At 48.3% G+C, this 26330-nt stretch overlaps 1 protein-coding gene across 1 annotated transcript in view; it reads left to right on the top strand.

The window, feature by feature from the left end:
* KSR1 (kinase suppressor of ras 1) overlaps positions 1-24748 on the top strand; it is a 53255-nt gene extending 28507 nt beyond the window's left edge. Inside the window, exons 3-20 of the mRNA XM_065646960.1 lie at positions 9334-9481; positions 9849-10320; positions 10808-10812; positions 12102-12162; positions 12293-12376; positions 12938-12999; positions 13105-13211; positions 13499-13667; positions 14903-14944; positions 15656-15710; positions 16379-16424; positions 16815-17194; positions 17843-17939; positions 18123-18256; positions 18690-18821; positions 19085-19220; positions 19558-19691; positions 22094-24748. Coding sequence (XP_065503032.1) covers positions 9334-9481; positions 9849-10320; positions 10808-10812; positions 12102-12162; positions 12293-12376; positions 12938-12999; positions 13105-13211; positions 13499-13667; positions 14903-14944; positions 15656-15710; positions 16379-16424; positions 16815-17194; positions 17843-17939; positions 18123-18256; positions 18690-18821; positions 19085-19220; positions 19558-19691; positions 22094-22172 — 2343 coding nt within the window. The 3' untranslated portion in view covers positions 22173-24748. The remainder of the gene's footprint in view (positions 1-9333; positions 9482-9848; positions 10321-10807; positions 10813-12101; positions 12163-12292; positions 12377-12937; positions 13000-13104; positions 13212-13498; positions 13668-14902; positions 14945-15655; positions 15711-16378; positions 16425-16814; positions 17195-17842; positions 17940-18122; positions 18257-18689; positions 18822-19084; positions 19221-19557; positions 19692-22093) is intronic.
* Positions 24749-26330: the final 1582 nt, after the last annotated feature.

The following is a 26330-nucleotide window of genomic DNA, read 5'->3' as shown; positions in this document are numbered from 1 at the left end:
TGTTGAGTTGCTACAGCCTAGAGTTTTCTTACTTCTAAAAGCATACACGCCACAATTATAAATTAGGGAAGATCCAAAAATAGCCAATAGCACTGTGTCCATCTAAACTTAGACTAGCAAAAGGGGTCAGAGTTTATGAGTTTGTCCCAGACTTGCGGCTGCGTAGCCTCACACAGCACTCAGGCTACAAGACCAAGCAGCCTGCAGCCAGTGATGGGCAGGTGGACTTTGATCTGGATTTTGACTGGATGGGAGTCTTTGCTTAGAAACACGGCAGGTTTTTTCATTTTATACACACCCTCCTCCTTCCCCCACGAGTGACGTCTCTGGTTCAAACCGATCCCAAAGCGCATTGCATCAGTGTCAAAGAATGGAATGAATAACTCTGCTGTGGTGGGCTGTGGTGGTCGGTGTCAGCTGTTCACACTTGCAGACCACAGCTCCTTCTGATCTTTGCAGTTTAATTCTTTACACGCAGATCACTGCAAGCCTCTTTACTGCACAGAATAATCTGACACTTGTGCTGGGATAAAAATGACCAGATAAGCCATGGCCCCCAGCTCTTCTCTCTGACAATTTTTTCTTGGTTGGTTGGGGTTTTTTTGTGTTTTTTTGTTTTTGGAAGAGGAGCCTGAAATCCCAGCCATGTTCAGGTGGCTACTGGGAACTCTGGGCCCGCAGGGCACTGACAGGAGGCTGTTCCCTTGGTCTGGACTGTGCGTGGCTTCCCTGTGCTCTTCTCTATGGGAGACAGTTCCATTCGGTGTGGCGTTAATGGCAATGTAAGTAGAGCTCAGTCCACTGATGGCTACACAAAGCAGAAAAGGCTTTTTCCATTCTTTTTCCCCTTTTTGGCTCTGCAGGCCTGATTACAGTGTTCTCATACAGTTTCCTTTGATCCTTACACAAGCAAAAAGTTTCTTTGACTTCAGCAGGAATCCGCCCAAGTGAAAAATTCAGCAGATTTTCATGGAAGTAATGCCAGCTTGGTCCTGATGCAACTGAGCAGATTCGGGTGAAATGAGGACCAAGTTGTTCCTTTTATTTACTACTATTTATTGTGAACGCGATGCTGGATATTACCGTCCAGCCCAGCAGGTTTTGGGTGGCGCAGCTAAAGGTGCAGCAGTGACAGTGGGAACAGAAAAGCAGCCGGTTGCTGCGGCCAAACTGCTGGGCTCACAACTATTGTTGGTTTCTAAGGTTACTGGAATTGCCTGAGCCTAAAAGAATGTCTTTGTAGCTCTTTTAAAATCCTTTTTGCTGCCTGCAGAACTGGGGGAAGGGAGGAGGTGGAGGGAGCTGGACGGTGCAGATCTGCCACATCCTGCTGATGCAGGAGCACCCGTGCTGAGGCTGCCCTGGGGTTTACGTGGTCACTACAGGGGTGAACAAGTTCGGGTTTGGTCTGAGGCAGTAAGAACATATTCCGACAGTTGATTATTTCATCCATGCTCTCTTGCTACCCTCTCCCAAGCAATGACCAGTGTAATGAACTATATTCCTTCTGTTCTCTGGGACAGAAATATGTGTACAAAGCATTTAAATTTCTCTGTGATTCTGAATGTATGGATATTTTTTAAAAGTTCTGCACCTATTTCATGCAGCTGCAGGCAGCTTCTGCAGCATTTATAGTAGCTGGACAGGACGGGGTCATTAAAATTGTTTTTCGGTAGGCATGTTGGAACAGGCTGTAATCTGGGGAAATGGAAATAGCTGGGCTAATAAACCTACTGCTCTGTTCTTGCAGTGATATTTTTGTGTGCGTGTCCTGTTATTTCATTGCATAGAAAATAGCAACGCAGCCACTGATGGCGTTCATGGCACGGCCATCAGCACAGTGCAGGGGACGTGTGCTCTGTGACGAGTTGTCTTTCAGAAATGTTACAGGTATCATGGGATCATTCCTGCTGGTGCTCAGATCTTATACAGCATGTGAACCGCAATTCAGCCGTATGCTTTCAAAATGGAAATCACTGACAGAAGGAGCTTTAATAGGTTAGTTGTTAGGAAATATATAAGGTTTTCCTGTAGTGCACACTGCCTGTGACACGACTGGGAGAGAGGCGGTTCGGGAGCCTTTAAAGGGATGGCTGAGTAGGTCAGACAGTGACAACGGGGACGCTGGAGTCCCACAGCTGGTTCTGTGGCTGTCGGACAACATGAACCGGGGAATGACTTTCCATCTCTAAGACACTGTTAGCTCACTGTAAACCTGAAATAGCCATACTGAGGTTCCTTCTCAATGCTTCCAAAAAGTGCTACACAGAAAAAGAAGCCCTGCAATATTGTGATGGCGTATTCATGGCGGGCACGTAGCCCTCTCTTCTGGGGACTTTGAGGCCGGTTGGAGAAGGTGCGAAGAGCTGGGGAGTGTTGGGAGCAGCGGGTCCCGTGAAGGGCTCTCCTGCTGCTGTGCTGCTTTGAAACCCTCTGATCCCCCAGGGCATTTCTGGGGTTGCTGGAGGGAGCACTGCAAGACTCTGCTAATCTGTGACATAACACCTTTGAAAAACAGCCTAATTGCAAGCAGTTTTTTAGCTGGGTTAGAGGAACAATGCTCTTTTTCTCTCTCTCTCTTCCCCTCCCCTCTCCCCCCAGCCCTCTCCCAAATAAAGCTGCCATGCAGGGAAGCACAGAAGCTCCCAGGCTCTCCTGTCAGAAATAGAGCACCGGCTCTCATTTAAAATATCTGCTGACTCCTCTAGTCCAGAGTGAACGCTATTTTTACTCAGTGACTTGCTCTAGACATTGTGAAGCTTGAAAGCTCTTCCTGTTATAATTGCTGTCTTCTTGTCAGGATCCTTTCTTTCTTTGAAAACCTATATTTAAAACAAGAGTAATGACTGCTTGTAAGATCCTTTAGTTCTGGAAGAGATTATAGTAATAACAATGCACTGTTTATGGCATTGGGCAGCAGCTAAAGCTCCCGTGAACATCGATAAGAGTCAGCCGGTCGTGCTGCGCAGCGTGAAAGGGCTGTTGTGCGTGGACCTCGCGGAGCTGGAGGTAGGTGCTGAACCTGAGCTTCGCGTTTGGGATCCTGTTTGCTCTCTGTAACACACAATTCTGAGGGGTAAGGAAAGTTTGAACCCGCACCCCAACTTGTGCTATTTCTGTTTCTTTGTTATTGTTCCTCTAATCAGTTGCCAGACAGATTTTTATCACAGCAAATGGTGGCCAGTGTGGAGCAGGCTCTGCTTTGGAGCTGGGCTAGTATTGTTCTGTAACTTTCTTTTTAAGTGTTTTTCTAGGAAATGCTGGAGTCCTTGTTTCTGGCACAGAATCCTAGAGATTGATTAGCACTGTGTACATGTAGTTTAACACTGTAAATGACGCATAAATGATTAAGTATCGTGGGCTGAAACTAGGAAAAGAGATACCTGAACTGAGACCTACAACAGGTAGGACAAGGAACCATAGAGACACAAGATATATTTCAGCTCTGTAGTGGTCTCCAGTGGGTAAAAGTTGCTCTGAACATGGACCTAGAAAAATACACTGATCTGGATTGTCCTGCCCGCCTTGAGAGCTGGAGTCAGGAACTGAGGGGAGAAGGAGGGACAGGTGCTGTGAACAGAGCACTGTCCCCGCTCTTGGGCTGGTGGGAGAAGGCTCTTGATACTTACTGGGTTCTGGACTTGAGTCATGTCTACCAGAAAAAATGGATTGAAATCTCTGTTGGCTTATCTTCTTTAGCACAGGAAAAATTCCTCTCTGCCTTTACTGTTGTTCTTCCCAGAAACATAATTATATTTGTTCCCACATATAACTTGTCACCATCTTAAAAAGTAACTTAAGAACATAGTCATCATCTTCTGAAACATGTCTGAACCAGCCCTGCTCCCCGTGAAGCAGGGGCCCCAGTCAATCACGCCTGGAAAGCTGTTTTTAGAGCCCATCGGCTGCTGCCCAGCGCTGCTGCTGCAGGCAGAGCTTTGCCAGCACGGAGACCGCGGGAGCAGGTGACGCAGGACTGGGGCTGGGTCTGCTTTACACCTGTTCCATTTGAGGAAGGTATCTGACTCCTCATGTGTGTATATATATATATGTTTTAATACCTCCTGTTTGGTTGTGAAACTTGCCTCGTTCCCCATTTAGCATTTATGCCAAAGACCTGCTTTCTTGTAAGCGGTGGAGCACGGGGCACACGGGGAGCAGAGCAGGAGAGGCTTGTGCCTGCAGGAGGGACTGTCTGTGCAGATCTGTAAAGGGTGAGGCGTTGGCGTTGGGTCGATCCTGCGAGCCCGTGGCAGATGGTTGTACCGCGTGGACGGGGATCCAGCTGGCAGCAGATCCTGCTGGTGGAGGAGTGCGGGTTTACGTGTGTGCATCCTTACTTTGGCTGGGGGCACAGCAGAGGCAGACCTGCCCACGCCTATCGGCTTTCCGCAGCTGTATCCCCTCATCTTTTCTGTCAGCGTATCTTCAGGAACAGACCCGGAGGACTTTGGCCCTTTGCTGGGGATCTCCATGGCTCTGACTGGACTGCTAGATAGCAGAGATCCTGAACATGTGCTAATTGTGTGTATGCAAATTAACTCTGTCCCGCAGGCTTCCTGGACCTAAACTCCATCGCTGTGTTCCAGCTGAAGGCCCCTCCCCAGAGTCAACAGCTCCTGGAAAATATTCCCTGTCTGTGCCGGGGTCCAGGTGCCCCTGGCAGCTGCGTTTGCTGAGCGGGTCACGGCACGAGCTCAGCACGGGGCTCGTCCTGCGCGGGGATCCGCAGCGAACGCCGTGCCCGCTCCTGCCGGCCTGCAGGACACAGGGACGGCGGCTGAGGTGTGAAACCACAGACTGCGTGTGCTCACAGCTTAATGCAAGCGAGGCATTTCATGTGAGAGGCTTTCCAGAATGCCCATAAAATCTCCAGAAATTTAACCGTACGACAATTTTTCAGTACGTTCTTCACTGGATGCCAGAAAACCAGAGCAAAATAACAACTAGCAGGCACAAGATGTTCTTAAGAGCATCCTTACGCGCTTTGCTTAGAGCTATCAGCGGGAATTTAAGCACCTTATGTAATGGGCTTTCTCGCATCTGCAGCTTTGCGGGAGGATGGTTGGGGAGGGAATGTGTTGATTTAAGAGGAGGCATTTGGGGCCTTGACAAGTGCCGGGCTGTGGGAAGAGTGGCCGTGCCCGCTGGGCTGAGGAGCAGGTCAGGCTGATTTTGCAGAGGGCGGCAGCATTAGCTCCATAGGCTTATCTGCAGGGAGAAATCTTTACCAAAAATAACCCATCCACTGTGTTAGATACCAGCATTTTTGTCATGTTTCAGGGATTTAAGTTGGACACCAGACAAGATTAAAGACCTTTTTACATTATTGTGAACTCTTCACCCTGACTAATTGAGACTAACCTTTGGATGGCTTCTTGGATGCACTGTGGTTTACTCTTCTCTCTTTCAAACATGTCCCATGAAGTGCAGAGTCTGGATGGCTGATAAGCAGGAAGGCTTTGTAGAAAAGTCCTCTTATCTGTAATAGAGAGGAATAACTTCTGGTTTGGGCTTTTTAGCATCACTTCTGTTGAGCAATGTGTGGTCAGTAAGGCTTTTGACTTTTGGTGGCAGTTTTGAGGTACTGAAAGATTGAAGGCACGTTCTTTCTCCTGCTCTTTTTTTAATCTGACTTTATTATTAGAATTGTATCTGAATATCCTTCTGCAGTCGAGGCAAGGTGTGCCCAGGGAGATGGTTCTTAGCTTGGCCCTAATGCAAGCCTTTAGGCTGCATTTTTTTTAAGATGCACTTTTTAAAAAGCTGTGTCGTTTTTAGGCCACAGCACCCACGAAGAGGCAGGTAAAGAAGGGTCTGTTGGACCTTCCGCCCCCTCAGCGCTGGGGCCGCGGAGGCGCTGGCCCGGAGCCCCCGCCGGGCCGGGCGCTGAGCAGGGGCCGTGCCGAGCGGCAGCAGCGGAACCCGCTGTAAGAGCCGCCGTGAACCAGTGACCCTCATCACTGTCACGTTGGCAGGGGCTAACACACAGATAAACCACATCAGGCCAATCTCGCAGGGATCAGGTTGACCAGTTTTATATTAAGCCAGCACATATGTGTAGCACATGAGTGGCTGTTTAAAGAAAGCCTCTTACTTCCCCTCCGTACCCCCCTTCTAAGGCTTATTTCTTTTGTCGTGTGTCATGGGGGCTGGCAGCAGGTTCAGAAAGTCTGAGCTCTCCCAGCTCAAGGTCACTGGGATTGTTTAAACATAATCTCCTTTTCTGTACTTATACTTTCCTACAACTTGCTGTTCTGTCTTTCTAAAATTAAACTATTGAGCAAAAGAGTGGATTGGAGCTGAGGCGCAGGCCCGGGCCGCTGTCGGGAGCTGAGCCTCGGCTGCACTGGCACAGCCAGGAGAGCTCATTTGGGGTAAGTTCAAAGAGTTCTGCCTTACCGATAGAACGTGAAGCACACGCTCAGTGCATAGACCAAGTTTTTTCAGTCCAAATGCCTAATAGCTCTTTTCTTACTCGACTGAGGACTAATGGAGCAGGTTCAAGGCTCTTGCGGAAGGTGCGGTGTCACCTGCCCCAGGTACCCGCTGTCCCCTGCCCTCCTTGGAAAGGAGGACGGACAGAAGAGAACCCGACTGCATCCTGGCTGCTTGAGATGGCACCGGCTGGCCGGCCACACTCATCTCCTTTTTTATCTAGTCTCTGTGTTAGGGAGTTTAAAAACTATTTTATTGGGATTGTTTTATTGACTTTCCTGTGATCTCTCAACTGAGCAGGGAGAACCTTTTTCGGTACCTGATGCCGCACCTGCTTTCATGAAGCGCTGTGGCTCACCGGCACTTCTGGAGCCCAAATGTTGTTTGCTGCCAAGCCTGGACGCCCCGTGCCGCTCGCTGCCCTGAGCGTTAGCACCGCGGGTCAGCGGGTCTTGTCCGCCGGGATCGCTCCACGGAGACACCAGGTCCCCAGCTGTGCTTTCGGCTGCCCGCGCCGGCCTGTTAGCGCCAGCGCTGCGGAACTGGCTGGGTGGAAAAGCTGCGCCTTCCCGAGGAGATCTGGGTCTCTGCCACTTTACTGATTGACTTACTAATAGCTCTAATAAGTTACTGGTTACGTTTGCGTGGTGCAAAGGATGGGGAAGCGAGGTGATACCAGGTAACGTGACTTGGTGGCTTCTACTGGGATCTGGAATGACGCTGCTGCTTAAAACAGGGGCTACGTCAGCTGGGTTGGGGGCAGGAAACGTTTCAGGGTAGTTCAAGAGTGACATCGCGGTAATTCCCCGTGCTCTAAGGCTGTGTAAAGTGTGAAATGGGCTAGGCGTTTTTATAGGAGACATTGGCTTTCCCTTGTGCTTCGTGGGGAAGCATCCCCTTCCACGCTCCAGAGCACACGGTAGGAACCTCGCTTCCATCCTACACTGTCACTCGCCCCACGGCTGTTTCCCCCCGGTCACTGTCCCTTTTAGAGCTGTTGTGTCACCGCGAGGCTGATGTCCCGGTGGCAGAGCCACCCTTGTGATACCGCTGAACAAAGATGCTTCTGTGAGCTGCTTCTGTGAGCTGCCCATCTGCGAGCGGGGAGGAATTCAGGGGGTGCTGGGAATGACTGGGAGTCAGACTTGGTGTAACTCGGGCGATACTCGGTGTACCAGCCCAGCTGGGCTGGGGTTCTGTGGGAGCAAACCTGTCCTGGCCTTGTGCTGGAACACTTCAGTTGTGGAAATCCATTCCAGTTTCAGCTCAGATGAACTGAACCCCTGGGGTTTTTTGTCCTTTGGAGTGTAGTATCAGGTTAGGAGTCCCAGGAGAGCAGATTTTACACTGCGTTTCCACTGGAACCTTTGTGCTTCCTGCATTTTATCCATGTGGAATCATTCAAGAACAAGCTTTTGGGGCAGTCTTACTCCCGCATCTTGGTGGTGCAGGTGTGCAGAAAAATGAAAAATAATACCCAGTGTCGGGTGGGGTAGCTGTGGTTTTGTTATTCTGCTGATATTAATTATAGCAGAACAAGAAAATTCACCCAAACTTCATTGAACTTGGCTCTGTTATGGACCTGCTTTGTGTTTGCTGATCATTTAAATTCTTGGCCTGTCCTTGAGTCAGCTGTGGTTTGTGTTTCATCCGGTTCAGGGCATGTGACAAGATGCAGGATGCATTTCTTAGACTTCTGCCCTTTCTTAATTGATTCTTTTTCTTTGCTGCATGCAAGTTTCTAAAAGTTGGAACTCGTGCTTGCTCTTTGTGTCACCACCCACAGCCCCCCAGGCTGGGGCTGTTTCTGGCTGTCACAGTCAGAAGTCCCACATCGCATCTCAAAGGCACGAGTGGATTAAGGAAGATGTGATGGTTAAAGGACATTCAGCAACATTCAGATTTGATTGATAGTCACAAGTGGGGTTTAAGATTCTAGAGGCTTTCAAGCTTTTTGTTTCCAAACAGTGAGACACACTTTTGAGTTTCCCCTTCAAATAGCAGTTGAAACCCTTTTATACAGCATGATTCCAGGAGCTGAAACTTCAGGAAAGAGGCCACGTATTGTGCAATTTGTGAGCTCATTGTGAGAGCAAGGCAGCACTGAGGTTTGTTTAGGCAAAACTTTCAGGGAAATTCCTGGGTATCTGGGCTAAATATCCTGGTTTTGTTTATTAACCACAATTGCTGCAGACTGACGCTGGAACGTTTGGATGGGGGAGGAGAGGGGCGACCCCGCTCCGTTCTGTGCCAGGAAGTACCAGATCATTTCACGCTTGTATCTCTTGTGCCTGATCTGAACCTTGTCACCTGGGGCTTTGGTGTATTAAGACATCCAAGGAGCTCTGCACAAATATCTTTCCAAGCATGATATGGTTAAGGCTGGTTCCCTAATGAAGGGAAAATTGCTTGAGGAGGAGGTCACTATCTCCTTGTCAAAACATTTAGTTTTGCTTAACAAAATAAGTAATTTTCCTTGCTGTTTTTACTTTTCATTTCCCTACTGAAAAGCCAAACATCTTTATCTGACATTTTTTCAGATTTTAGGCCTGGTTTGTTTCTGACTGCCATTTTTAGTGAAAAAGTTAAGCCTTTGTTAGTAACTTTTCAAAAATATCAAGTGAAAAATTTCCACAAGGGGAGAAGAGTATTTCAATCACCTCCAACCCCGACCGAAATCCCGTGGAACACCCCAGTGACACAGACACATGGGGCACAAGGCTGGTCCCTCGCAGGGTCGCTACCGACCCCGCGATCCCGGAGAGACGTGGCCAAAGTGAGTAAATCATGAGTCAGAGCAGGCGCTGAGACGGAGCCGCTATTTACAGTACACCAGGTGACACTCTTATTTATATCTGTGTATTAAAAATGATGCATCATCCTGTTTTTGTGCAGAGAATACCAGAGGAGCTAACCTTAGATGCCTTACTGGAAATGAATGAGTCCAAGGTGAAGGAAACGCTGAAGCGATGCGGAGCCCGAGACGAGGAGTGCTCCCGGCTGAACGGGGCGCTGAGCTGCCTGCGCAAGGCGACCGACCCAGGTACGGGCTGTCCCGCCTGCCGGCAACGAGCCCCGTCCGCCACCCTGCCCCGTGAAACGATCTGCAGAAACCTCTCGAGAATTTCTTTGGGCATATTCTGTAACCAGTATCAGGTTAAGCCCATCTTAGAACGCAGGACCTGATTTTAGCTTTGGAGGTACCATAGCTACAGATGGGAAAGGAGGGTGGTTACTGCCGTCCTCGTTTTTAAGGTTACTTTAGCTGACGGGTGTCAGGGCAGGAGAAATAAGGCTTATACCTTGGCCAGGGGCAACGCCGGGAAAATAAACACCCTAGAGCCTAAAGCAGCATGATGTGGTACGGGTATATACCTTGGCTTTTCTCTTTCTTTTTTGTTGGTGAACAGGAGGGGAGTTAAAAGACGACGTGCTGGTGAATCTTGCTGAGGCTCGGCGAGAGAACAGCTGGACCACCGCGACAGACCCGCCCTGTGCCTCGGTGTCCCCGGGGCCCCCCGCTGCCGTGCCCGCCCCCAGGGGCAGCAGCCCCCAGCCGCGCTCCGGCTCCACGCCCACGGCCCCAGCCGCAGACTCTCCTGCCTCCAGTCACGGACCTTCTGTCTATGCAGAAAACCTCCTGGACCCTTTTGCGTTCCCCGCACACAGCGGCAGGTTAACCCCACGGACTCCTCACAGCATCACCATCACTCCCCCTTCCACTCCTCAAGCCAAGCGGCGGCACAAGCTGAAGCCCCCCCGGACTCCTCCTCCCCCCTGCCGCAAGGTTTTCCAGCTGCTCCCCAGCTTCCCAGCCCTCACGAGGAGCAAGTCCCACGAATCACAGCTGGGAAACAGGATAGATGAAGTTCCTCCAATAAAGTAAGCAAGACACTTCCCCCTTCCCCAGGGCCAGGGGGGCTGTGTTGGTCCCGAGGGGCGTTCGGTGCCCGGGTTCTGACTCTGAAACAGCTGGAGCCTGTTGCCTCCTCGTGGTTTCACTGTAATCTGGCATCTGTATTGGTGGGACATTCTAAGATAACTAGAAAACCTGTTCTTAATAGTGTACTTTACTTGAACTGTATTTGAATTTCTTTGAAATTGCACCTGCTGGGGGTGTCGGGATGGCTGCTGCTATTAAAGGGCCCCAACCAGTTTTTCTCAAGCATCTAGCAGCCAATTCCATATACTATAATTCTCTTCTGTCCTCAAATGTTCCTCACAGTTCAAGGGGCTGGTATCTTTTTATGTTTTTATCTGAAGATGTATATTAGCTGCTAGCATGAGCTTTAAAACACATTTATTACAACTGTCCTGTCACATGAATATGAATGTCTAAACCAACATTTTGGTTTTTCTTTCTCTCTAGGTTCGGTAAGAGATTTTTACAGGGCTGTCTTCGTTTTGTTGCTCAGAGAGAAGAACGTGTCCTTGTCAACTACCTGACGTCATTTTGTAAAGTATAAAAGTCCAAATAAGGACATTATAGCACCACACATATCTGTAATGCCCTTTAAAACAAAATTCCCAGGAATGACTTTCAGGAATGAAAAAAGTATAGAAAGAAAATTGTAAAATGAAAATGCAAGCAGAAATCTGAGCATTTCTCTGTGGAGAGTGATAGAATTTATGCAAAAAATAAAATGGTATTAGAATAAATTTAAACAGAGTTGAAGAAGTTTGGTGTTTCTATGCAGATAGTCACCTTGTCTGTTTTAAAGCCTATACTGTAGGCTCTTGTGAGTCTCATTCCATTCCAAGCTGTTACATTCGTCAGTGCCCGTCAGGAAGGGTTTAGCCATGGTAACCGATGCTGACAGATGTCTGAACAGTTGTGTTCTGATCAGTTCAGGTGACTCTGCGTTTGGACGGCCCCGCTAGACCAGCAATATTCCTGGGAAAAGCAACTAGTCATTCCAGCCTAGTGCAAGACTTGGAGAGCACAGACGCCTTTACAAGTTCCCCAGAACAATGATAGAAAAGCGTCTGGTGCCATCTAGGGTCAAGGAAAGAGACGGGCTCTTTGTGAGCGGTGACGGTGTCCAGCTCTGCTGTGCCTCCAGATTTGCGATATGGCCGAAGATTTAATTCAGGAAATACGCCAAATTCTTAGTATTTGAGAGCATTTGGGCTGGGGTTTTGAAATCTAGGTCTCCTTAGCAGCTAGGTAAACGATCTCCCATGAATCTTTTTATTCTGCTGGGTCACGCTGGCCCTGTCTATAAAATGGAGATGATAATTTTCAGTGTAAAGGAGTGTTCTGAAGTCTAGTGACGCTGCATGAAAACTGGGTGACAGTATTTGTGGTAAACCAATTGGGAGTAAAGTCTGACTTTCCGCGTTGCTTTAAGAATGGCCTAGACCTAATCAGACGGACTTCTGTAATCCCTAAATGTAAAACGTAGTGATTTAACAGAAAGATGGGAGAATTATGAGCCTGCCACCAAATCATGTCTTGCATTGATAAATAGATTTTTCCATATGAACACAAATAAGTGAGCAGGATGTGGTAGCGTCCCAGCAGAAGGCAGAGCTGTCCCAGCTGTGCCACCAGCAGTGCCACGGCCAGCAGTGCTGCCTGGCAGCGATGGCTTTGGCCCTGTCTGCACCGGTACGGCGCCGGGGAGGAACGCTCCCCTAAACCATCCCTTTGTTCTCCCCAGAGCTCTCCCAGGGATCCCCTCAAACGGTACGAAGAGACTTTGGCTTGGCCGTCACTCACAGGTGAGCGGGACGCGCGGGGGACGCGCGGGGCAGCCCCCGCGGGCCGTGCAGCCCTGACGGCTCCGGGACGGGCTCGGTCTGTTTCCTTCAGACACCAGTTCACGTCGTTTCCCCTCTTGTCTCTGCTTAGGTTCTCTACCAAGTCCTGGTTATCTCAGATTTGCCAAGTCTGTCAGAAAAGCATGATGTTCGGGGTGAAGTGTAAGTACTGCAGGTGAGCGCACAGCGATGATCTCTCTCAGAAGAACTTGGATTTGATTCATTAACGTTTGCCAGTAACACCCATCTCCCGATGCGATGCGCTCTTAGCAGCGGCTTCGTTTTTCCAGCCAGCTTCTGAAGCGCCAAAGGACACGTGGGCACAGCTTATAACTTATGGAGCTGGCACATGGATGAACCACAGTGATTTCCCTGCCACAGGCTTCCCACCTGCTCGTGGGCGAATCTCGTAGTGGGAGCTGGACACCCGAATAACAGCGAGGCTTTTAGTTTTTCCTTCTCTGCCTGGGTTGTTATTTCAGAGCGCTGAGATTTTAGTGCTTCACTGTCGCTGGAGTCAGCGACACTAAGAATAAATCAGATGCTAAGATATGTATATGGCTTTCATTAGCCTAATGACACACATCGTAGGATTCTTCAGATGAATACTGCTGCTTTGGGGCCTGGAGCTTCAGAGCTCCCTCTGAGATTAGCATAAGAATGACAAATTAAGGGTAGGCTTCCTCTTTTTGGGAGAGAACAAGTTGCTATTTAACATGTAATGTTTCTCTTTCAGATTAAAATGTCACAACAAGTGTACTAAAGAGGCACCTGCTTGTAGAATATCCTTCCTTCCCAGTAAGTAATTTTCTACAAATTCTTGGTATTTCAATGTAATTGATGGTGTCACAAGAACAAAAAGTCTGATTAAAGCTTTTTTCTCCCTTCAACCTGTTTTTTCAGTAGCAAAAATAAGAAGAACAGAGTCTGTCCCTTCTGATATCAATAACCCAGTGGACAGACCAACAGAACCCCAGTTTGGAACCCTTCCCAAAGCACTAACTAAAAAGGTACGTGGTGGCTGGAGTGTGTCTGTGCCTGTGAGTCACAGAGGGGCTGCGCAAGCAGAGGCGGCAGCAGCATCTTGCTGGTCGGGAGCTTTCACTGCGCAAGGGGACTTTGATGTGGGCCATTTTCTCCTTGTGGAACGTTGGTTGTGCACAGCTCCAGCCGCCTGCTCACTCGGACCCTGCACTGACGGCTGGGGGCAGCTTTCCTTCCTCTGCTGCTCAGTAAACATCAACGGGAATTCTTCCCTTTTCTTGTTTTTTCACAAGTGACTTGCCTTGCTTTGCAGGAGCATCCACCAGCAATAAATCACCTGGACTCCAGCAGTAATCCTTCTTCCACAACCTCCTCTACACCGTCTTCTCCAGCACCTTTCCAGTCTTCCAACCCTCCCAGTGCAACACCCCCCCCAAACCCGTCTCCTATGGGCCAGAGGGACGCGCGATTTAACTTCCCAGGTAAATGCAGCTCTTGTCAGACCTCCGCCAAGGTCAGGAAGGCCTCTGTGCCAGCAAAGGTGACAAAGACTTTATAGGTAGTTGCAAAGACTTTATAGGTATTTGTGGGTTTCGAGCAAGGTGTGAAGGCAAATCTTGTTACCCAATCAAAGAAAATGGTCTGTTCTTAAAATTTGTAAGTGGTATCGACAAGACACCTTTGCAGGAGACAGATTGTTGAGGAGTGCTGGCACCTTTCCTAAATCTTATGATCTTTCTATTTTCTCCTTTTCTGAAAAGGACAAAAAAAACCCCCCACATAATCTCTTTCCTCGTTTTTCTCATGGTGTTGTAAAATGTATGCTGCCTGCTGTGTTGGGTCACCAGTGGCTTTAAATCACGAGTAAGTTGATTGCCAGAGCAAAACCTGGAAATAGATCTGGGCTGCATTACTTTACCAGTCCTTCCCAAAAGACATCCAGCAAACAACACTCATTTTTAAACCATTGACATGCACGGATGGTGGAGAAGGGCGTACCCTCCGTACTGCACGGATTAAGGACCCAAACATGCAGCTTTACGAAAGTCGGCAGACTCAAGGATCTCTGACAAGGACAAGGATTTACACAGTGAGAATCAATGTAATTCCTTTGGTCTGGCAATGAAATCACACGCTGCTCAGCAGCTGCTGCACCTGACCTGCAGCATTGCTGTGGTTTGCATCCAGCTTTAGATCTGTGAAAGCTGCTATTTGAGCCGGCTCAAAAAGAGCAGGAGCAGAGCCAGGCCAGTACAAGGATTCTACTGCAACTACTTTGTATCGGGACGTACTGCTCAAATTCACTGAAATAAAAAAAATATTTGTAAAGGGTTCATGAGCTTCAGCTTCTCTGGGTGCACCTCTGAAAGGCTGAAGACATGAGCCCATGGCAGCAGCCTGTCCCCGGGCCTGCCTGCCAGCCTCCCGGGCTCTCCACGTGTGCTCCTACCACTTGAAGCCCGAACGCGCCGTTTTGCCAGCAGACCGCAGCTGTCGGGATCAGTGTCACCTGCCGCAGGCTTCCAAGTGCATGTGCTGGAATCCACCCCTCACCAGGCTGATAATCTACTAATCTGTTTCCCAGCAGCGAGTTGGGGCTAATTCATTGAATGCATATGGGGCACTTCCTGACCATCCTCTAACCTGTTTTGTTTTTTGTTTGTTTGTTTTTTCTCCTGGTCATTTTTTTGCTGTCCTTTTTTTAAACAAAAAAAAGCTGCCTACTACATTCAGCATAGACAACAATTTATCTTCCCAGGTGAGTGATTGTTTTAAATCTACTAACCAGCTGCTGCTGCCAAAAAGTAACTTGTTTGTAAACTTTTGCATGCTGCCCAAGAACAATAATTCTGCTTAAAAAAAAGTATCTAAAACAATTAAAACTTTCTCTTGCCTCAGTATATAATTCAGGCCTCTCTCTCCTAAGATGAGGTAGTGACAGGATTTACCTCCTAAGGTGAAACTTTGAATAGTCAGCTGCTTTCCAGAGTGAGAACTGCTGAGCTAGGATGCCAGGTACAGAGTATTTATTCTGAATTTTGGAAGGATTTGCAACCCAAGCTGAATTTCCTGTGCTCTGGTGACACTGGACAGGCTAGGTGCAGTTGGAATACACGACCTGCAGTACAGATTAATTTAAACATCCTGGTTCTGTGAGGATTTAAGTATCTCTGGTTGTCCAAGGCAATCTGAAGGCACGTGAGCAGTTCAGTGACAGGGACTGACCTTGAAAGACACGACAGAGAAATAGGTGAACGGGAAGGAGACTGGGCTGGGTCAATACAGTAAGTACGAGGAATGATGAGCATAGTTTTAAATGAACAGAAGTATAAAATCATCTAGTCTGTGGCTGAGTTTACTTTATAATTCCAGAGTAAGAAGCAAATAATCACTATTGCAGTCTTAAAGCTTACACTCTATAAGAGATCGAAGCATAAAATGTGTATCATAAATGTTTCTACTTTCCTAGAAATTCCCAGTCCTGCACAAATAGCACATCCTCCAGAACCAGCTGCAGACACTAAGTAAGTACAGCTTTAAATTGCTTTATTTGCACAGCGTTTACCCGATAACCTTCTGGTCAGTCCGAAAGCACCACGTCACGAGAGCTCCCGGGATCGTCTCAGTCAGCAAGGGTGATACTGGTCATCCCGATTTGATAAAGCTGCATGTGATACTTTAAATGGGACAGTAAGAAGTCAACACCTTTGATATCTAGTTACAGTGATGTGTGCGTTCCCCAGATCAGAAAGAATAGATGAAACAGAAGTTACGGAGCTCTACGATTAAAAGAGCGTGACACACTTAGCTGCCAGCAAACATCTCTGTAAGGATCCGAACTGCAGGGCACACGTTTGGCCGGTGTCGCCAGCTCTCGCGGTGGCTCCTGGCTGTAGGCGTTTCGGGGTAGGAACAGGAGTGTCCCTTGTGGAACATGTTGTGATAATGCAGCCATTCCCCTGCCGGATCAATACCGAATACTTAATGACTGAAGATCCCTTCAACGCCTTCGTCCCTCAGTTGCCAAAGATTAGAAAGTCCTTGTCTGTTAGGTGGAGCAGTGATTGTGTTTTTCTCTGATCTCCTCTAATGATATCAAGATCTGTTCTCTGTTTGGTTCCTTACACTCCACTAACGGCACATGTGGATATGCAAACGTTATTTTCACGGTGAACCTCTCTTCTCTTGTTAGTGCCGATCAGCAGCCAGACATGGATGGAGTTGACTGTGAAGCAGAGGTAGGTTTTCTGCTTTGCTGTTCTGTACAGTCAGAAACGTTGTGTTGAAAGTGCAATAAAAAGTCGTGGCCTTGGAATTAGGGGTGTAGACAACTGTGCCTCACCTCAGTTCCACTGAACTCTGTACTGCAAAAACCTCAGCTGAAAATTCGTGGTTTCTGGAACTGGGCTGAAACAATGAAGTACTTGTAAGAACACTTAACTTTTTCCGATCAGGTTAAGAGGACACTTTTCCCATTTCTGGCTTGCTCAGTTGGCACAGCCGTCTTTACGGTACAAGAGCTGCAGCCAACGTGCGCACCCAAGCCCTGACGCTCGCCAAAGCAGCCGCTGCTGCTGGCCCTCGGCTGGGACCCTCGGCACATTTTTCCCTTCTCTGTTTGTGAACAGGTGGAAGAAGCAGAGACTAATAAATCAGAACCTGAAGATGATGAGGATGAGGTGGAAGATTTGCCAAACAGACGGCCACACTTGCAAGGGATGATTTATCGCAAACCCAGCCAGACCAGCGTGTACCTGCAGGAGTGGGACATTCCCTTCGAGCAGATCGAGCTGGGGGAGCCCATCGGGCAGGGCCGCTGGGGGAAGGTGTACAAGGGCAGGTGGCACGGGGAGGTGGCCATCAGGCTGCTGGAGATCGACGGCAACAACCAGGATCACCTCAAGCTCTTCAAAAAGGAGGTGATGAACTACAGACAGACCCGGCACGAGAACGTGGTCCTTTTCATGGGAGCGTGCATGAACCCGCCTCACTTAGCGATCATCACCAGGTATGGATAGAGCATCTTAGGATTTTTTAAAATTTATATATAACATTTAGATGATATTTAGTTCTAATGTCTAAAAAGAAACCTCTCACTGTAGTCAGGAGGTGGCAGACATGATTGCAGTCTGCATTGCCAGAGTTTTGGATTCTAGGGCTGTCTCCTTTTAGGGAGCATATATTTTTTTTGGCAATTTTCTTTTTATTTTTGAATTCTTAAATAATAAAATTCAAAAAGCAGGAGGAAAAAAAATAGGAACAGACTGTTCCTGTGTCATCTACTACCAGATGGTTCCAATCCAGCCAAGTGACAATGAACCAAAGTGTGGCGTTTCCTGCTGAAGTGACCAGTAGCACCAGCAGCAGACGCTGGTGGAACTGGGCTCAGCTGTCGGCAGCGTGACAACAACTGGGCTCTGGAGAAACACGACCCGTTGGCTGCAGGTCCCTGAGCGTGCGTGAACAACAGGTCTGCTGCACGTGTGAACACCCACGCTGATGGAAACGCACTGGGTCCTTAAACTTCGGCAAAACTTCCCAGCGGTGGAAGCGGGCTGGGGTTATCAACATGATAAAAAACCATCCAGTGTCACATTTTGATTTTCCTCCTGTATTTTAAAAACCTTTTAAGGGTTGTTGTTCTTCATTCCTGTAGCTTCTGCAAAGGAAGGACGCTCCACTCGTTTGTACGGGACCCCAAGATATCCCTGGATATTAACAAAACCAGGCAGATAGCCCAGGAGATCATTAAGGTGTGTGGTGTTAATGAGACATCGCGTCCTGGGCAGCCCAGAGCCCGCGCAGCATCCTCGCTTGCAATTAATTATTTATGCTGGAGTAGTGAGATTAAATGGGCATTAGAAGGCAAAGCATGCCCAGAGTTAGGGGCTTGTGAACAACAAAAAACCATTTACATCTCTGCGTCTGTTTCCCAGGGCATGGGGTATCTTCACGCAAAGGGGATTGTACATAAGGATCTGAAAGCCAAGAATGTTTTCTATGACAACGGGAAGGTTGTGATCACTGACTTTGGATTATTTGGAATTTCGGGTGTGGTTCAGGAAGGAAGGTAAGTGGAGGCTTCAGTGTTTGGTCCACTCCTAGAATGATTAATAATCAAACAGGAACATTTTGATGCATTACACAGTACAAGTGAGCAGTATCGATTGCTTTAGTACATACACACATTTTTGGAATATGCACTTTTTCTTTTTTTTCCTTTTTTTTTTTAGCAGAGTTCTTTCTACAGTTCTCGTAGCACATTGGTAGGAAGTTATGTATGGAGTAAGACTCAGAACTAACAAAACTTTAAGCCCAAGAATGGGCTGGAGAATTGGGCTAACACATGTATTTTTTAGTATGGCAAGAAAATGAGAAAGGAAATGTCAGCAAACGCATTTGAGTAAATAAAGTCAAGGCAGCAGGTTGAGCACAGATACAGTCCCTACGCTGCCTGTTGGGTGAAGCAGCCGCGTTTCAGCACCACTTTCTTTTGAACCCAGGAGGGAGAATGAACTGAAGCTGCCCCATGACTGGTTGTGCTACCTGGCCCCTGAGATTGTCCGTGAGATGGCCCCGGGGAAGGACGAGGACAAGCTGCCTTTCTCCAAAGCTGCAGATATTTATGCCTTTGGGTAAGAGGAACGCTCTTGCCCAGGGGGATGGGTTACAGACCTGAGCCCCGCGAGTCGCTGATTCTCCCCGGCTCGGGATTCCAGTTGGGACGGGTTTTTCTCACCTACTACAAAAATCACGGGCAGGAGCTGTGGGGGGCGAGAGGGGTTTGCTGCACAAGCCCTCTGCACCTTCCGGAGCTTATCTGAGGCTGGAAGAGTGTGGGGGTTGTGTCTTTCTCTGAAGAGCAGGCAAAGGCTTGACCTGTCTGTTGATGTTGCAGGACTGTGTGGTATGAGCTCCAAGCAAGAGAATGGCCCTTCAAGAACCAGCCCGCCGAGGCGCTCATCTGGCAGATCGGCAGCGGCGAAGGGGTGAAACAAGTGCTTGCGACTGTCAGTTTGGGGAAAGAAGTCAATGTAAGTACCTCAGCTGCAGGAATCCTTCCGTAGAGTTATTTATCAGGAAAAGAGGGAGCCGCCTAAAGAGGAGGTTTCTTTTAAGTAACTCTAAAGGGCTGGAGAGAGAACAGAGTACAATGGGACACCAGGTTAGACACTAAGCCTCTGCCCATAGCGCTTGTGCAGAAATGGACATCCACGGGCCCGCGGGATAGCGCGTGGCTGTAAGGATGTCAAAGAGCCTGTGGAACCTCTGGCTGGGCTCGCACAGCTCGCAGTGCTCGGTCACTTGCTTGGTGTGCACAGCTGAGCCGTGAACTAAGCGGAGATAACGAGCCGCAAATACCCTTCACAGGAAATTCTGTCAGCGTGCTGGTCGTTCGATCGCAGTGAGAGACCCAGCTTCACCGTCCTCATGGATATGCTTGAAAAACTGCCAAAACTGAACCGGCGGCTCTCCCACCCGGGGCATTTCTGGAAGTCTGCTGAGTGAGTATTTGCTGCTGTTAAGAACATTTGTGCCACTCAGAATTTGCTAACTGGTCATTTCTGTGCTTTATTTTGCCTTCCTGGGAGCTGCCCAACCTCTGATGGGAGCGTACCAGTGTGCTGCTCTGCTTTCCCAGTCACCAGGAAATTACACAATTAAACTTGCATGCTTCAGCCCATTAACTTCCTACTTTACAACAGATTCACCTCCCTCCTTCAGTAGTTACTTCTGCAGCTTTATGAGTGATTTGACATTTCCCCGCCTGCCTGAGCAGACCCCTCGGCCCGGCTCTCTGCGCGTTCCCGTGCAGACGGTCACACTCGCGCTGTCCTTGACGGAACTGGAAGTTCCACTTCCCATCTGGGCAGGCAGTTCTGAGAATGCTCCATTCCAGAGCAGTTTGCCAAGGGATTATTTTGGATTAGTGTTTCCGTAGGGAGCTATTCTTGAACAGTTTGTGGAACTGCAGAACGATGTGTCGTAGCTGCCCTAATTATTTTTCCCTGGGTAGATGGACCAACACCCCCTTTGCCCCCACAAGTGGCTCCTGTCAATTTGCATACACATTGGTACTTTTTCTCTGCTCAAAGCATTGAACAGGAGAGAAGTACTTTAATGTTAGTATTAATGATCAGCATTGACAGCTGGATTAGCGCTGGTGGAACTGAAAGCGCAGGCAGGTCGCTTATTCATCCTCTGCCAAGTGTTGTGTTCAGGGGCACTGGGGGGGCTCTGCAGCCAGACCTGCTCAGCTTCAGAACCCCTGGCATGGTCACAACCCCATGGTCAAACCGTCTGAGAAACCTCGCACTAACCCCACCCTTGATTCTAGTGTAAGCTTTACAATATGTAGTTCTCAAGGGCTTGCTTTAAATAACTGAAAACTAACTCTCATGGTGTCTTTTTCCCTTCCCTCTCATATTTCTTTGTAGGTTGTAGCTACTGGTGCAATAACGGGCTCCACCTTGCATGCTTCCATGTGTTGTATCCTAACCGGCAACTTGGACAATCACCTTCCATTTTAAAAAGCAAAAACAAACCACGAAATTAACCCACGGACATAATCAACACTTTATCCGATATCTCCTTTTCCGCCTTTTTCCGCTTGGTGTGGGCTTTTAGCTTGAATAACAACTCCTGTCTGCAAGAAGTCACTGTCTAACAACGCGGCCGCCCACCTTTCACCCCCGATCGCCTCAGAGGCTGGCTGTATCTTCCTCCAGGGAAGGGGCTCGCGGTTGCTCTGACTAACCCGGTGGGAGTGCTGGGTGTCCTGCCACGTTTGGGGCTCTCTTGAAACTGGTGCGACGGGTGCGCGTCCTGCAGGTCCCCGGGGCAGCGGGGCAGGCTGGGGGCTGCAGTCCGCGGTTGTGCCCGGTGCCCCAGCGCTGGCCCCGGCGTTGCGGCTGCCGGGACCGGGCCCGCGTTCCCAGCACGGCGGGACGAGGACGGTCCCGGCTCTGCTGGGCACCGCTGCCCATCCTCGCGCCACAGCGGGGCCAGAACCGCGGGTACCCACAGCGCTGGGTAAAAGAGGAGGAGAGCAAGAACGCCCTCCAGCTCCCCTTGCACATCTAGTGCTTTCAATGTCATTATCTGCCTCTGTTTACGTCTCCTACTTAGCAAAATGTCTGACTAGGGGCTTTGCAGACTTGTAGGTACCACAGCAAACGTGCCTTTTTAGAAAAGGTCTTTTTTCATTCTTTAGCAGTTCATGATTTTGAAAACTATCTTGTTTTGGAGGGGAGAGGAAAGGAATGGAGCAGAACTGAGAACCAGGCAGCAGGGAGGTCTGTGCTGCCTCCAGTGAGGACAAACGCCCACATTCATTCTTGGTCTTTGCGAGGGCTCTCGCTCTCAGGCTGCCTCGTGTGTGGGATGGCATTTTGAAGTGAAAAAGTTTCTAGCTATGCTAGCAGCTTAAGGGTGACGGAAAAAACATCTTTATGCACTTGCTACAGTCTATAACGAGGAGCAAATGGGTTTGGTTTTCTTGGGGGGCTGTTTTTTAATCAATTGATGTACCTTGTCAAAACACCCCTTTCTCTTATAAAGAAAATTCTGTAAGTCATTTTTTCCTTCCCTTTGACTTCCAGGAAACCAAGTGACTGTTGAAAACAAGCGTTGGGCTTCTGCTCACTGTACATACTTATGAAAACCTCTTGTTTCTCCAACTTGAGGCCAATCAGATTAGTGCTGTATGTTTCCATTGATGAGGTTACCACAGATAAGCTCAAGTGTTTGCTGCTTAATTACTTAAGCCTCTTTTCTGGGTGATCTGAAGTTGTATGAGATCAGAATCCAACCCAATTTAGTTCCTTTTATAGGACTGTAGCTTTGTGAGAAAAACTAAGTAACTCTTTTCACCCTCCCTTCTCCTCTCCCTTCTCACTCTTTTCAGCATTAACAGTAGCAAAGTTGTCCTGCGTTTTGAAAGGTTTGGCTTGGGAATCCTGGAACCGAGTAATCAAAAGATCTAGCATGGTGTGTCGTTCTTGTGATAAGTTGTCCGCTCACCTACACAAAGCGTCCGACATCTCCCCGGCTCTGGAACTGGTGCAGCCACAGCCCAGACCCGCGTGACCGTCAGTTCACAGGCCTGTGGTGTTCGCAAGCTCTGAATTCTGCCTGAGCACCAGCAGTTATTTAAAGAATGTTTACATGATACTTTTGTGTGAACTATATTTTTTTAAACATAATAAACAGTGAATCAAGTTTAACTACAGCCATTCTCCAATAGCACTGAAAAAAGAACTATTCTAGCTCCTTCTGCTTCTGTGGTGACCAGGAGCTCCCTGTACCTGCTGCCGTCACAGCATTTGTTTGCCCCGAGAAGTGGAACTGGCTCGTTTCAGAGCGGCCGATGCCTCTGGTACCAGGGCTGGAGCTCCAGATTGCATTTTCCTTTCATTAAGGTAAAAATCCATCTATTGCATCGTGATTTGCCCAAACCAGTCACTGAGCTCTAGGGTTTGTTTTGGCAGGTTGCTCCAAGCTCTGGGTTACCTTGAATTAAGTTACATGAGTACAAATCTGCTTCTGACAGGAGAGTTTCTGATCACGTAGGCTGTGCCTCAATTAAAGACTCAAGCACTCTTCTACACAGAACTCACAGTAAAAGCCGCCTGTTCTCATACAATCCTGCAGGAAGCCTAAGACTTGCAGCCCTTTAAAAATATAAACCCATGACTTATTACAGTGCTGCACACGGGGCCCAATTCTTCTCCTGAAGTTTTAGGCACAAGTTCTAGTCCCTTAAACAAGCAGCATTTCTGGAAATAAAACGGTGACCCACCAGATTTGACTCTTCCTGCCCCAACCACCATCTCACTTGTAGAAGAAAAGACATTTCCAGAGCTGCAAGGAGAGGCAAGACAAGGGAAAAAGCCAACACAGACACACTTCATTTTGCTGAGATAGTTCATTAGGGCTCTTTGGAAGTGGCCCCGTTTCATTTCTCCAGCAGCACTGGGACGTTCCAGCCCCTCTGGCTGTCCCCGCATCCCCAGGCTGTGATGGGAGGAGCTCTGAGCTCTGTCGGGCACAGGGACGGGCGCTCACGGCTGCATCGCTAGCTGACGTTACAGAGGATTGACAAAATCCCCGAGTTCTGTGGAGCAGAGCGCTTCGCTCCTGCTGTGTGCATTCAGTTCTGTTCTCCTACAAGTGTTTTGACACAGTGACTTTTTAAATGTGTCTCAGATACAAAGAACCAAATGGGTTTGGCAGTAGCTGGTGTGGCACCACGGTACTGTTGTGACCTTCCTCTCCTCCACCTCTGCAGAGCAAATAAAGCCCCTCCCGTACACTGTGTATTTAACCTGCGCCACTTGGTTCCTTCAGGACTTGCCACTGTTCTCAATAATTTTGTGTCAGCGGTTTTCAGCAGAAGTTGTTTTCCCAGCAAATACTGTTTAAGTAACAACAGCACAAACAACACAAACCTAAAGTGGGGAGAAATGTGCTTCTTTGCACCCAAAACATTACGAACCCATCAGCCAAACCCTCCATGGGCCTCCCGGTGGGTCTCGCCCTGCAGAACTGCAGAAGCTGCCGCTGGACACGCGTTGTGGCTTCGCAGCCACAGCTCGAGCAGCCGGCCGGGCAGCCCAGGGCTGCTCCTCACCGTTGATTCTGCGCCTGTGTGCACAAACAGGTCCCGAAAGCCGGGATGCCCAAAGCTTCCAGTGTGGAACCAGTCACCCAGCTTGCAAATACACAGTGTTTCCTTGCTGCGCAAATGTGCAAGAACTGTGCTGGGAAAGCAATATATTTTCTATTTTTTTTCTAATCAAATGACTGGCTAGGAGAAGGACAGCCAGCACTAGACAGCCAGCCAGATTAAAACAAAATAATTTAAAAAACCAACCAACCAGACAATAAGCGATCACCAGTTTTCCCAGCTCTGAGGCAGGGCCGCTCGCCTGGAACCTCCGTCCCTCATGTGGCACTTCCCAGCGTGCGGAACGCCGCTGGGGGCACGAGGGGCTTCAAAACCTGCCTTTAACAGTGACATTTGGGATTCTAATTCAACCTGACTTTGGCTTTGTGCTTAACAGCCATAAATTGCTCTTGGAAGCAAACCCTCCTGCACCCGGCGTGTCAGAGAGGAGACTCGTTCCCGTCTCTGGGTGGTTGTTGTTTTAATCGGCTGGCGCAGGGCAGGCGGATGGGCCGAGGCCGGAGGAGCCGCGAGCAGCGCGGAGCTCTCGCCGTTCGGCCGCCCGGTCTGTGCCACACGTGCCGCTGCAGAGCGCTTGGTGTGACGCTGGCTGGACGATGCTGCTACAAAAGCCACATGTCAGTAGTGAATGTAAATGGAGTCTGTAATATGGTGAAAATGGACACGTTTTCTTTTCAAATGTGATGTAAACTTTGTACAGTAACAAATTTTTTTTTATATTTTCTATCAACTGAGTGTCTTCCAGAATTGCTATTAAATTAATTAAAAATTGTTAGTATTAACAACAGTTTCTGTATTAGTTTATGCAACCAGCAAAAAAAAAAAAAAAAGAAGAAAAAAGAGTGCACTCTATGCTAACAGAACTCTGGATATGTAGGAATCTTTTCAGTGAATAAATATTCGCTCTGGATAAAGCAAGTGTTACACAATTGTGGTTTCACCTTTTTCCCCTCCATCTACCTGTAGCCAAATTAACACGAGCAGATTCCCCTGTCCAGGCCCAGCAGCGTTCCTGGGACAGGTAGGTCTCCCCTCACCCAGACCCCCCTGCATTTCCGAAAACACCTTCAGAGAGGAGAACCTCTTTGCACAACTATACTACATCATTTCCATGAAAAAATAATTTAAAAATAAAGCCTCTCACCTACCTGAGTTTGCTGTGGCTCCCTGTGGCAGAGCTCCTGGGCTGTGCAGCTCAGCTGCCCCTCATCACCCATCACCTGAGCAGCCCCAGCTGGAGCCCCTGCAGTCACCTAACGCACCTCAGCTGGGCAATAATGCTCCTGTGTCCTACCCACAACCTCCTTTCCCGCAAGGAAGGAGCTGAAGTTTATAGATGTTACTTAAAAGTGATTACTTTGAAAAGACACCCAAGGTACAAAGAAAGCATCCTGGCCACGTGCGCAGAGAACGGGTTGTGCAGTGACGACCCTCCCAGAAGCGCACGGAGCATATTGGCACTGGTAAGTACGGAACTTAGTTCTTGTGTTTCCTACTTTTGTTGGACTCATTCAAAGCTCAGAACTCAGTGAGCCCTGGGCTTATTGAGAACTTTCTTAATAGAAAGTGCAATTACCTTGTTCCATTTCCATCCCACTCCAAAAAGCCAAAAAGATAAAACATCAGTTAAACCAAGTCTGAACTAAAGCTTGGGGTGTTACACACTGGGTGCCCATCAGGACTGTCCTCCCTGTCTTTGTACCTGTTGTCTGATTGCTCCTGTTCTGCCATCACTGTCCACACTCTTCCATCTGTGCTGTATCTTTGATCTTCTATCTAAGGCTGTCTTGAGGCACACGTGAAACACACTGCACATACATGGCACTGTTCACGTTTGGGACTCAACTCCTCTTTCATCAGACTCCAGTTCCTGGAGACAAGGGATGACAAGAAAATCTCACCGTAAGCTTTTTTTAATACGGTCATATAGCCCTGGCAATTTTAGAGAAAGAACTAAAAGTTCTGACAGAACTACAAAGCATAGAAAGAGCCCAAGTTAAAATATAATCAGGGCAAAATATATTGCTCTCATTGCTATTTTATTATTTTATTTTTTGCTGTTTGCAAACCAATCTTAGTCTCTGGTGCAAACTCCCCCTGCCTGGCACGAACATTTCGGGACTCCTGGAGCAGGGCTCTTGACTTAGGAGTGGTGGTTGGAGCCTAAACCCACTCCACCAAACCTCACATATTTAATCCACACCCACTTGTTTGTCTCAGTATAAAGGCATCTTTTATTGAAACAAATCAAGTACATCAGAGCATAGAATTCAAATGTACAAAGTGCTTTTGAATTTTCTGAACTGTACTCCATAGGCTCTGTAACAATTCAGGTTTGAGTACCCGAGTCACATAAAGCAGAATTCAAACCTACTGCCTCCACACATACATACATTTGAAGTGTATGCAGCAAGTATTTCCACTTACGACCATTATATTATTATCTTGTTTGCAA

Source organism: Caloenas nicobarica, chromosome 17 (assembly GCF_036013445.1).
Source record: "Caloenas nicobarica isolate bCalNic1 chromosome 17, bCalNic1.hap1, whole genome shotgun sequence".
NCBI lineage: Eukaryota > Metazoa > Chordata > Aves > Columbiformes > Columbidae > Caloenas > Caloenas nicobarica.
Note: the sequence above shows the minus strand (reverse complement) of the source record. Positions and strands in the feature narration are given on the sequence as shown.